Source organism: Oreochromis niloticus, linkage group LG12, assembly GCF_001858045.2.
Source record: "Oreochromis niloticus isolate F11D_XX linkage group LG12, O_niloticus_UMD_NMBU, whole genome shotgun sequence".
Lineage (NCBI taxonomy): Eukaryota > Metazoa > Chordata > Actinopteri > Cichliformes > Cichlidae > Oreochromis > Oreochromis niloticus.
In genome coordinates, this window is record NC_031977.2 from 17,096,758 (window position 1) to 17,107,381 (window position 10,624).

The 10,624-nt window shown below is 38.6% G+C and overlaps 1 protein-coding gene across 2 annotated transcripts in view; it reads left to right on the top strand.

Moving 5' to 3' along the window:
• Nucleotides 1-7,817, top strand: part of LOC100694523 (gastric intrinsic factor) — a 39,606-nt gene extending 31,789 nt beyond the window's left edge. The window contains exons 1-5 of one of the 2 annotated variants that reach the window (XM_005473239.4): nt 4,436-4,818; nt 5,617-5,711; nt 5,796-5,925; nt 6,701-6,816; nt 6,931-7,817. In XM_005473239.4, the coding sequence (XP_005473296.1) occupies nt 5,645-5,711; nt 5,796-5,925; nt 6,701-6,816; nt 6,931-6,992 (375 nt within the window). In that variant the 5' untranslated portion in view covers nt 4,436-4,818; nt 5,617-5,644 and the 3' untranslated portion in view covers nt 6,993-7,817. Of the gene's footprint in view, nt 1-4,435; nt 4,819-5,616; nt 5,712-5,795; nt 5,926-6,700; nt 6,817-6,930 lie in introns of those variants that run through there. The other variant, XM_019365874.2, reaches the window with a different exon arrangement.
• The last annotated feature ends 2,807 nt before the right edge of the window (nt 7,818-10,624 follow it).

The following is a 10,624-nucleotide window of genomic DNA, read 5'->3' on the forward strand; positions in this document are numbered from 1 at the left end:
GGACACATGTGTGACTCCTGTGATTAAAGTATCTTTCTTTCAGCTTAACGAGTGAACCGTCAGCTCGTTCAAACACACGTTAAAGTCCGTTTGGCTCGACACCACCGAACAGAGGCAGCAATATAACATAGCTAACATTAACAGTGCAGTGAATCCTGCTTGTGCCGTCATATTCAGGACTGCAAACCGAGCAGCATCACTGACTTTCAGCTTGTTGTGTTTGTGGATATATGACTGACTTTAATCCATAAAATCATCACATTCTCTGTAAGATTAAGGTCAACTATATATATATTTAGAAGTAGAGGCTTTAAAACCAAGTTACCGCTGAAAGTACAAACATCACTAATGTCACATAACTTTGCCGACATGTGGCCAACAGTAATGTTTTAATGTTCTTAAACATTCGCACATAAATAAGTGACATAATATTCAGTACTTACTTTTGACAGTTCACTCTTCGGCCGCTCCCTTCTGCCGTATTTTGCGGCAAAATTATCCACACCCACCGCCGCGCTATGGATTGTGGGATATATGGGACCACAAAGCGTGCACCGGACCACGCTTGATATTTGGGTAAATCAACGGCGCATTTGGAGTATGCATTTGAAGTGCACTTTGAATTGGGACAGCCGTCGTCGCGTGGCGGTGACGTACTCGCACTTGAAATGCGTACTTCAAGCGTGCAGACCCTGAATTGGGACACAGCCATAGTTCCTGTCAGTGCGCCCCAGGGCAGCTGTGGCTACAATGTAGCTTGCCATTGCCAGTGTGTGAATGTGTGTGTGAATGGGTGAATGACTGAATGTAGTGTAAAGCGCTTTGGGGTCCTTAGGGACTGAGTAAAGCGCTATACAAATGCAGGCCATTTACCATGCAGGCCATTTCCTCCACGTTCTTCTTTTTATTTTTATTATTTTTTTATCAGTCTCGTCCATTGCCATTTTAACTCCATGTTTGGCAAATCTCAAACTCAGACAGTCTTTCAAAGTCCATTCGAACACAGTGATATTACAGGTAAACTTTCCAGCTTGTGATTTGAAGGACGTCTCTCCATCCATGATGGTGTTTGTTTATGCTGCTGGTCCCTTTAAGGTTGAGGGCAATGCCGTTGTCTGGCCACTTCTGACTCTTGATGTTAAGCTGTGGAATATTTAGCCAAAACTCTGTAAGTAGTTATGATGATGTTGATTTGTTGGTCTGTCATTTTGCTCCAGCCTCTGTGTTCGTGCACCAGGTTGAGCCCGTGTCAATAAGCCCAAACTAACTGTGTTCACTGAACTTCTCTGAATGGCAGACCCTCTTACCAAACCCAGAATAATCTCAAATTTCTTAAATCAAATAATTTGTCCTTGGAAAAACTAAAATAAAATCAGAAATTCAAGTTGGAAACGCAACACAATTCAAGTAATGTGGTGTTTCCCTGTGGTCCAGAACCGGAGACCAGAGTGATAGATCAACAACAGATCTAACTAAAGTTAATCTAGTGCTAAGCTGGGCAAAGAACCACAAAGAATAAAAACTTAGCACACCTAGTACGCAGCAGCTACAAGCATGGTGTGTAAGATACTTATGAGAGCCTGCAGAGAGGAGTGGAGCTCTGCAGCCAGATGTGTACAGATGTTTCACTGAGTGCACTCACTGGCAACAACATAAACACATTTTATACTTGTTCACATTTTATAAAATTAACTTTACTCAATTGACTAAGAAACTTTTTCTTAGAAATGATGCGTGCTTCTCTGTGCTATGCTGTATAATATTGTACAACAGATTAATGGGATGGCAGTGCAGAGACTTTGGAACTTGCCTTAGAATCTGACTGAAAATATTTCTTCAACAATAAAGTAATCCAGTGACAGTTGTCTGTATTTCCACTGCTGCACAGTAAATAACAGCTCCTGATAATTAGTTCGCCGAACTTTATTTCTCAAATTGTAAACAAATAGAGCACTGAGTCCTCACTCAAATATGCCACACACGCACTAATTGTAGAATTTACACACAGGGAATTTAATTGTGTCCGTAAAATGAAATTACTATTATTATCATTATAATTATTATTATTATTATTTTTTGCTAGCACATTCGTTATGACATATCATTCTATACACTCTTTGTCCAAGAAAGTTACAAATGCATCTCAATAGTACACAGAGGTTAGATGAGGTGAAACACAAATTTTCTATCATAATAAAGAATTTTGTGCTTCAAACATAAAATAACACCCTCATCCAGCCAAGCTGTAGATTTTTCAGTTTATGAATGCCAGTCTAAAGTGAGTTCAGTTTGAGCTCAGTTTTGGTCCTAAATCTCCAAAATACCACCTGTCTGATTGTCAGATAGTTTACAGTGCTGCTGCTGCTTGCTCCTCCAACTGTCATGAACGAGTGAGTGATGAAAGGTTTCTCTCACTGAAACCCATTGTGTCCAGTTCAGTTGAGTCAAACTTTTGAGGGTAAATAGTTGTTAGCTGTTTAAATGCTCAATGAAGTTGAAGGGTTTTCTCTGTCAGCGACCCTGAGCCTAGATCAGGCTCTTCGCATTCGCTTTTTCAGCCTTCTGCAGGCACTCTGTTCTGTCGGCCATCATCTCCACCTCTCATCTCTCGATCTCCATTCATGCAACCTTCATGCCCACCTCCAGCGTCTAGGCTCTGGGGGTCCTGCTCTAATCCCTTTCACAGCAGGGGTTCCGTTCTGCAAAGATGGGCCATTGCAGTCAAACCGCCAAACATCTATCTATATTCTGTTCATCAATAAATCATGTTCCTTCTAATGATCTGTCCTTATTGAAATATTGTTAGTGTTTGTGCAAAATGTGTTGTAGTACATAAAAAGTAAATAAAAGTGATAAAAGCCAAGAAATGAAAAGAATGAAGAGGGGTATTTGTTGAAAAGGATATACCATCTGAAAGCATTTTAAAGTGTGAAAGCATGAGGCAGAATCCAGGCATAGAAGGGAAAGTGGGGGGCGGGGGGGCGGGGGATGTGAGGGATGAGTACATCCCTCACATTTTTCTTATTATTATATCTTTTCAAGGGACAACACTAAAGATATGAAACTCTGATAGAACGTAATCAGTGTACAGCTTGTATAATGGTGTAAATTTGATGTCCCCTCAGAATAACTCAACACACAGCCATTAATGTCTGAACGGCAACAAACGTGAGAAAACCTCTGAGGTGAAATGTCCAAACTGTGCCCAACTAGCCCTTTCCCGTCCCGTTGTCGTGTGATTCGTTAGTGTTACAAGGTCACAGGTTTTAATAGGGAGGAGGTTAAACTGTTAAACTTGGTGTTATCTCTCTCACACTCTCATGCTGGTCACTAGAAGTTTAACATGGCACCTCGTGGCAAAGAATTCTCTGAGGATCTGAAAAAAAGAATTGTTGTTCTACATAAAGATGGCCTAGACTATAAGAAGATTGCCAACACCCTCAAACTGAGATGCAACACAGTGGTTAAGACCACTGAAAACTACTACTGCAACTGAAAACAGATAAGTAACACCCTTTGACTCGCTATAACCTGGAGCTGTTCTGTAAACAAGAAATGCTGCCCAGAATAGGAATAGAAATCTTTAACAAGTAAAATAATAAAGTACATCAGCTCCTTTGCTGGTAACTCGCGATACACAAGCAGACTAGTGACTAAAATTAGCTAATAATAGGCTACATTAGCTAATGTTTTTGATGCTATTTAGAGAACAAATTTCTAAATTTGTAAGTCAAAAACATCAACCCTGCATCATCAGAACATTTTGAACTTTTGCTATGTTTCAGTTAAAGTGTGTATTAAATCTGCATCACTGATTTGTGTCATGTCAGTAAGAATAAAGTAGGCCTGGCTCAGTACAGGAGCAGGAAATGATACTGCACTGTAGAGAGAGCCAATTTCAAGTTAAAGTCAAAAAGGAAAGAAGAATACACTGAAAATTCTTCTAAGAAGTTTCGGTACCAAACCAGAAAAAAGGTTAAACCCACACAATGTACTTTCTGTCAGCAGCACACCTTACCTTTGTGAAGCATGAATGCTATGAATGGTAACAACAATGTGTTATTCATTTTCCAAATGATACAGCTCAACATCAGAGTATTACCATTTCTCAACACAACTTACACATTGCATTTGAGACTGTGTGATTGTTTCATTACAGTGATCTAGCTATGAAGCAATAAAAGGGCTCAATTATGTAAAGAAGAAGGCTGAAGTCTGACAAATCAGTTATGTGTAAATTCAAACAGAGATCCTGGAAACACGATTAACTTTCTTGGTCACCTTCGGTTTGCGGACACAAGCACGCAGGTTTTTCTCACCCTGAAAATCCTAAATAAATTGCACATTAGATTTTAAAATTATCTCTTTTTTTTGGCCTTTTTCTGGCTTTATTAGATAGAGACAGGAAAGTTGCGGGAGAGAAAGAGGGGAACACATACGGCAAAGGGCAGCGGGTCGAATTCGAACCTGCAGTTAAACAATTAATTACAGAAAAAATGCCGGATGTAGCAAATGTTATACAAATTAAAACTCCTATGCAATTTAATATACATGGTCACCTTTTGTCATTCAATAACATCCATGGTTAGTCAACACAGATTTTAGCTTCTCTTTTTTTGATTGCACAAGTATAGGGCTTGGTTAGTTTTCTGTATCATCATTGGTTGTTTCTGTATAATGCTATGTGTGGCGTAGAGGTATAAAAGTTGCTGATCTGTAGTTCAGCTTCAACTTGAGGAGGAGGAACTGTTCAACTGAAAAGTTACAACCTCCACGGCTGCATTCTTACACATTTGTTGAAAAGAGAACGTGTAAAAGGTAAGAATATCTTTAAATGTCTTTGATATTAAATAAAAGCAATTTACCTTTGATCTACTAACATACTAAAGCATTTTCCATGTCTCCTTTTTTTTTTGAAGGCACAGTAACCTTTAATATTTAAATGTATCCAGTCTAAGGTTCTAATGTGTAATGTGTTCACATCTGCAGTTTTTATATTAGAAATAAAAGGCAGCACCCAACGTAGTCAACATTAAAATAGTTTATTTGAATTAAAATGTGTATTTTACTGCTCTGTGCGGTTCTGTTACATTTTTCATATTTTTTACAGATTTTTGTCACCATTTTATCATCTGCTAACGTCTCTGATTAGAGTAGGCTACACTCACAGGGATAATATGACACATGAAATCCTGGGCATTCACAGAGTCTGAAGCAGAAAGCCCAACTTAACAGGGAATGTTGATAACCACTAATGTGATACTCTTTATCTCCAACTTAGACTTTAGGGTTTGTCAAGCAAGAAAAGCTTAACTTTGTTGAACTTCCTTAATATTGCACACCTCACTTTTAGGACCTATAGGGGAGATGTTGACAATCCCATCAATGCCAACATCCTAAACACTGGTTGTGAGAACAAATACTCTACCAATACTACAATCAAGTGAACCTTTAGTTGACTTGATAAACTCACGTACCAAATAAAAATAATAATAAAACACTAAGAGGTTTTTCTTCCACTATAAATGCTGTATTTGGGGATGGTGATACTCAGTGTTCAGGAACCGCTTTCCACAACGTATGTTTGTGTTCATGTTTGCATATCAAAATTTTCAGGTGTGCATTCTGGTACCCTGCAGTCAAAATGAAGAACCCTGTTCTCCTCTCTGCAGCCCTGCTGCTGCTGTTTTTTGTTGGGACATCAGCTCAGGGTAAGCTATAAAGCAAAAAAATCACCTTTATTGTTTTTCTGCTCATCTTCTGTAAACTAACTTCAACCTCCTTTGTTATTTAAGGTAACACTAACTTCAGAGTGCAGGTGAATGTGCCACCCAGTGACATTAAGACCTACAACACTTCTACTGCTTATAGAGGAAGCCTCTTCGGTGGACTGACGAGACTGAAATACTCAAACCAAGGCTTCAAGTAAGACCATGATATCAGCTATTTCTTTACTAGAAGAAGCCATACATTTTGTTTTGTTCTCTTAATTTTTAATTAAAATTGAGACCCCGTATATCTGGGTGTGAATTATTAATTTCAGATGACTAATTGTGCCCTGTAATGTTTGTTGACATCTTAAAAAAACAAATCTTCATACTTTTTTCTTACAGTAGACCACAGAAACTACAGTATATGTACAGTACGGTCAAAAACCACATAACATCTTTAGCTTTAAAATGCCTTCCTTTCATTAATGTTTCATAAATCCTCATGAGTTTTTGAAAGTGTTTGTGCTCTTTTGTGCAATCACAATAGAGGACCTTCTATAACTCAGTTTTTTTCTTTTCAATTGAATTTTATTTATATAGCACCAAATCACCACAACATTTGCTCAAGGCACTTTATTTTGTAAGATAAAGACCCTGCAATAACACAGAGAATTTCCCAACAATCACATGGCCCCATATGAGCAAGCACTTGGCGACAGTAGAAAGAAAAAACTCCCTTTTAACAGAGAAGAACTTCGCGCTGAACCAGGCTCAGGGGGACCTATCTGCTATGACCAGCTGGGTGTGAGGGGAGGGAGACAGGACAAAAGACGCAAAAGAGCCAGAGATTAATAATAACTAATAATTGAATGCAGAGTTCTTTGTAAAAACATAGAAAGTGAAACTATTTGCATTGTTAAAAAGGATTTCATAGTTATATTAAAAACTGTCCATTTCACTCTTTAAAAAGTCATGCCCTGCATTTCCAGCTTTCAGTACATACCATATGACGACTATGGACCATTCCTTCAGAGTGTAAATGGTTTGGCAGGAAATTCATCATACTACTGGCAACTGCTGAGTGGTAAAACCCCACTTAATGTTGGTGAGTGAACCAAACTCACGATCTGTTAGATAAGCTGAGGTCAGACATTTGATGCACACAGTCCAACTTGTCCTATTATATAATATTCTCTGAACTTTTAAATTTTTTTTACAGGTATGGGATGTTACCTTCCAACAGCAAATGAAGTCGTCACCCTGAAATACACGAAAATTTAAGACCATCTAAAGTCTTATTGTTACTTATGGTCAACCAATACACTTTGATCTTTGGCAAGTTGAGGTGAATAATTGACTTGTTGTGTCATTTTTTTGCTTGGGAGTCTTTTAATCATAAATCAGTAGCCTATCACTGTCTTAGATTCTTTTACTGGGTTTCTGTCAGACTTTATGAATTAAGATTACAGCGTTAATCTACAATTCTGCCACAGTGTAGTAATCTGAAGTAAGAGAAAACTCCATCAGTCACAAGAGCAATCAGTAAAACATATACAACACAACAACTTGAACTGTTTTTTAATTTACTGCCTTTATGGCAACTTTTATTGTGTTTGAGAGTAATTAATAGTTTCTCAACTTGCCCCTGAGTGTCATAATTTTACATTCAAATTTCATTTTTTGAGAGCTACAAGTGCTCTCAGTTTTACTCTAAAAAGATGGTGTGGTTATACAGTAGACTGCCCAGAGACTGCTGGCCAGCAAAAACAGCAAGGTGGGTCAGCTGCTGACTCCATGTCAAAATAGCTTCTTTATCCTGCAAATCAAGTTATCAACAGCTTGCGAGTCAAAAGGCTTCTGAGATTGACTGGGCTGCTGACCTCCACCTGGACACCAGCAGGTCTCAAGATCAGCTGTGAAATTAAAGCTATTTTTATACTTTTGGGGCTCCTAGAGGGGTGTGAGAGGGGCAAAATAAGATCAAATTCATTGTTGAATCATTTTTGTATTAGTGCATTTTTATTGTTTATTAAAATGTTACTGATTATTAGTGTTATCTTTTGCAGGCATTAAATAAAGCATGTAACTTGTAGTCAAAGTAAAATGTTTCTAGCCTTGGTTTGTTTTATTTTTAGACAAGGTGTATTTAAAATGTTGTTAGCATGTCCACCATCATGTATCTTAAGACAAAGAAAGGTCTAGACCAAGGGTGTCAAAAATAAGGCCAGAGGCCAGAAACGGCCCGTCAAAGACTCCATTCCAACCCTCTGGAAGGCTCTGGAAAATGTAAGGGAGAGCATGGATTTTGAACTTCTAACTGTATTTTCATAAGTTTAAAGCTTTTCCTATTAATAAAGAGCCCGCCTCATTTATACTACAGCAAAGTAATTAATAGATAAACAATTAAATGACAGAAATTTCTCTACTATATAAATTTACAGTGGATTTACAGGAGAAAGTATCTTTTCTTTGAATGAATCAAAAATGTATATTTTAGAATTATGGGATAGTCTTGGTAATTAATTACTTTTTGTGTAATTTTACACATTTATCATGTAAATTCACTGGTCTGGCCTACTTAGGATCAAAGTAGCTTGTAAGTGGCCCACGATGTAAAATGAGTTTTACATCCCTGGTTTAAACTGCAAAATTAACATTTAGTTTACAGTAAAAGTATTCTGACAACTAGCAACAAAGCTAAGGAGCTACTAAGAACTGTTACATTTGGGAGAGAACTTTCATTAGCCAAATGTTTGTATATATATTCTTGGGGCAGGTTAACATTGTGTCTATGAAAAGGTAGCAGTGGAGACTTTGGCAAGACGATCATTAGCAGCTGCACAAATGTCTTTGACCTCAGATTAATTCATGGACTGCTCAGCATCTGGAAAACACCCCCAACAATCAGTGGCGTGTCTAGAAAATTTTTGTTGGGGGGGCCAGGTAGGGGCACAGATTTGGAGAAGGGTGGAAGATGTAATTGGCAGATAATGTTAAAAAAAAATTCTACCAACCGTTAACCATAATTCAATAACCCTATAAACCTAATAACCGAATGCACTTTTAACTCTTATTAGAATGAGATTTTAACCACTACGGTGCAAAGTTTTTAGATATTGCGTTGATAAAGTACAAGGGATACAATCAGTGCTTTGTCAGTGTTTATTCAGCATTCAAGGACAGCAATATTTGCATAGTATTTTTACTGACATATAGTGCAGATATGTTTTGGGCAAAAACATTTTTGAATATTAAAATACAAACATTTTTAACATACAATTGGCAAATTAGCCAATGCAAAACTTTATCTGCCTATTAAAAAAAGAAGATAATCTTCTCACAAACTGGTGTTTGATTTTGAAACAGGAAAAAAGTGGGGAAACAAATGAAAAGATTAACATTTGAATGAAACCTGAAAGCAAGTAAATACTTTCTATGCTGCCTTATGATAAACTTTGGTAATACTGATGTATAAAGAACAACACTGGCTGATGATGAAATACAGTCAGCTGGCATGGTGACACTGCCAGTATTAACCTGCAGGGCTGCACTGGGACAAAAAATTGGGCATTTTGACTAGAGACCGGCGGGCGACATCCGCTGGTTTCCTCTTTCTGGCGCAAAGTGGGCGATAAACAAACAAGGGAGAAAAGCCGATCAGCTGATCATTGATCAGTTTCATGATTGAAGTAGAAACAGGAGAGGGAGGGGGGAGACTGAGAGAAGAAGAGGCAGCTGTGCAGCGTAAAGACAGAATAACTCCAGCTTTGTCTTTTTTTCATTCTAGCTGAAGTCCGGGACAAACTACGTCTCTCTCAGCTCAATACGAAATGTGTAATATTTTCTCTGAATGAGGGACCATTCCATTTTTTTAAGGAGCCGCTGACAACTCTACTAACTAACCTTATGAATAAAATAAAGTTCACTATCAGTAACATCATAGCATCCACCCAGCTGTATAGAAACTCTGTCATGCTAGCTAGTACGCAGTACGAGTTATTGTAACTGACTGTAAAAAGTCAGCACAACGAAAATAAACTCCACCTAAACTTGGTTTATATCTGACCCAGATAGACTGCAGGTCATAACTTCTTACCTGAAATTTAGTTCACCTGACACTCGGACTGGCGGCTGCCTCGGATCTCTCCTTCTCCTGCCTCCCCTTCCCTCATCCACCTGCTGGCCTCCATGCAAGCTCCGCCATAGCCACCACCAAACAACTGAGTTATTTTTACACATCGGCCAGCATCTGGCCTATCCACCACCTCTCATTGTTCATGCCGTTACAAATAAAAGAAATAAATAAGTCATCAGCCCACCGGGCAAATACCCAGGTATGCTCGATGGCCAGTCCAGCTATGTTAACCTGTTAATCTTTTGCTGAAAAACTGTTTTCTGAGGTGCTGTCTTTGGTGCTTGGCTCTCCTACCTTTGCTAACATGATGCTCATAGCGCAGAAGCCGATGCTGCATTCACTTACACTCGGATATCTGACCTTCACTGTGAAAACATAATCGTACATTTGATATTTCATTGAATTTTATTGTTTTAGCTTCGGGGTGGCCAGTCTGCTTGGGGGGGGTGTTCCCTGTGCCCCCCCAGGCCACCCTGCTGGACGCGCCACAGCCAACAATCAAACAGCCCCATATGAACAAGCACTTTGCTACAATGGGGTGGAAAAAACTCTGACAGAACCATGTTAAGGATGGGCCAGCCATCTCCCCTAACCATTTGGAGGATGAGGGGAAAGAGAAAAAAAGAAGAGAAGAAAGAACAAAAGACACAATATGGGAGAGGGAAGACAAAATTTAATGATATAGTAAAGCATGCAATAGACTGGTCTACTGTGTCCATTTCATGCTTTGCCTCTCCAAAGCGTGAAATTGACACACATGCAAAAGTTGCAGTACTAG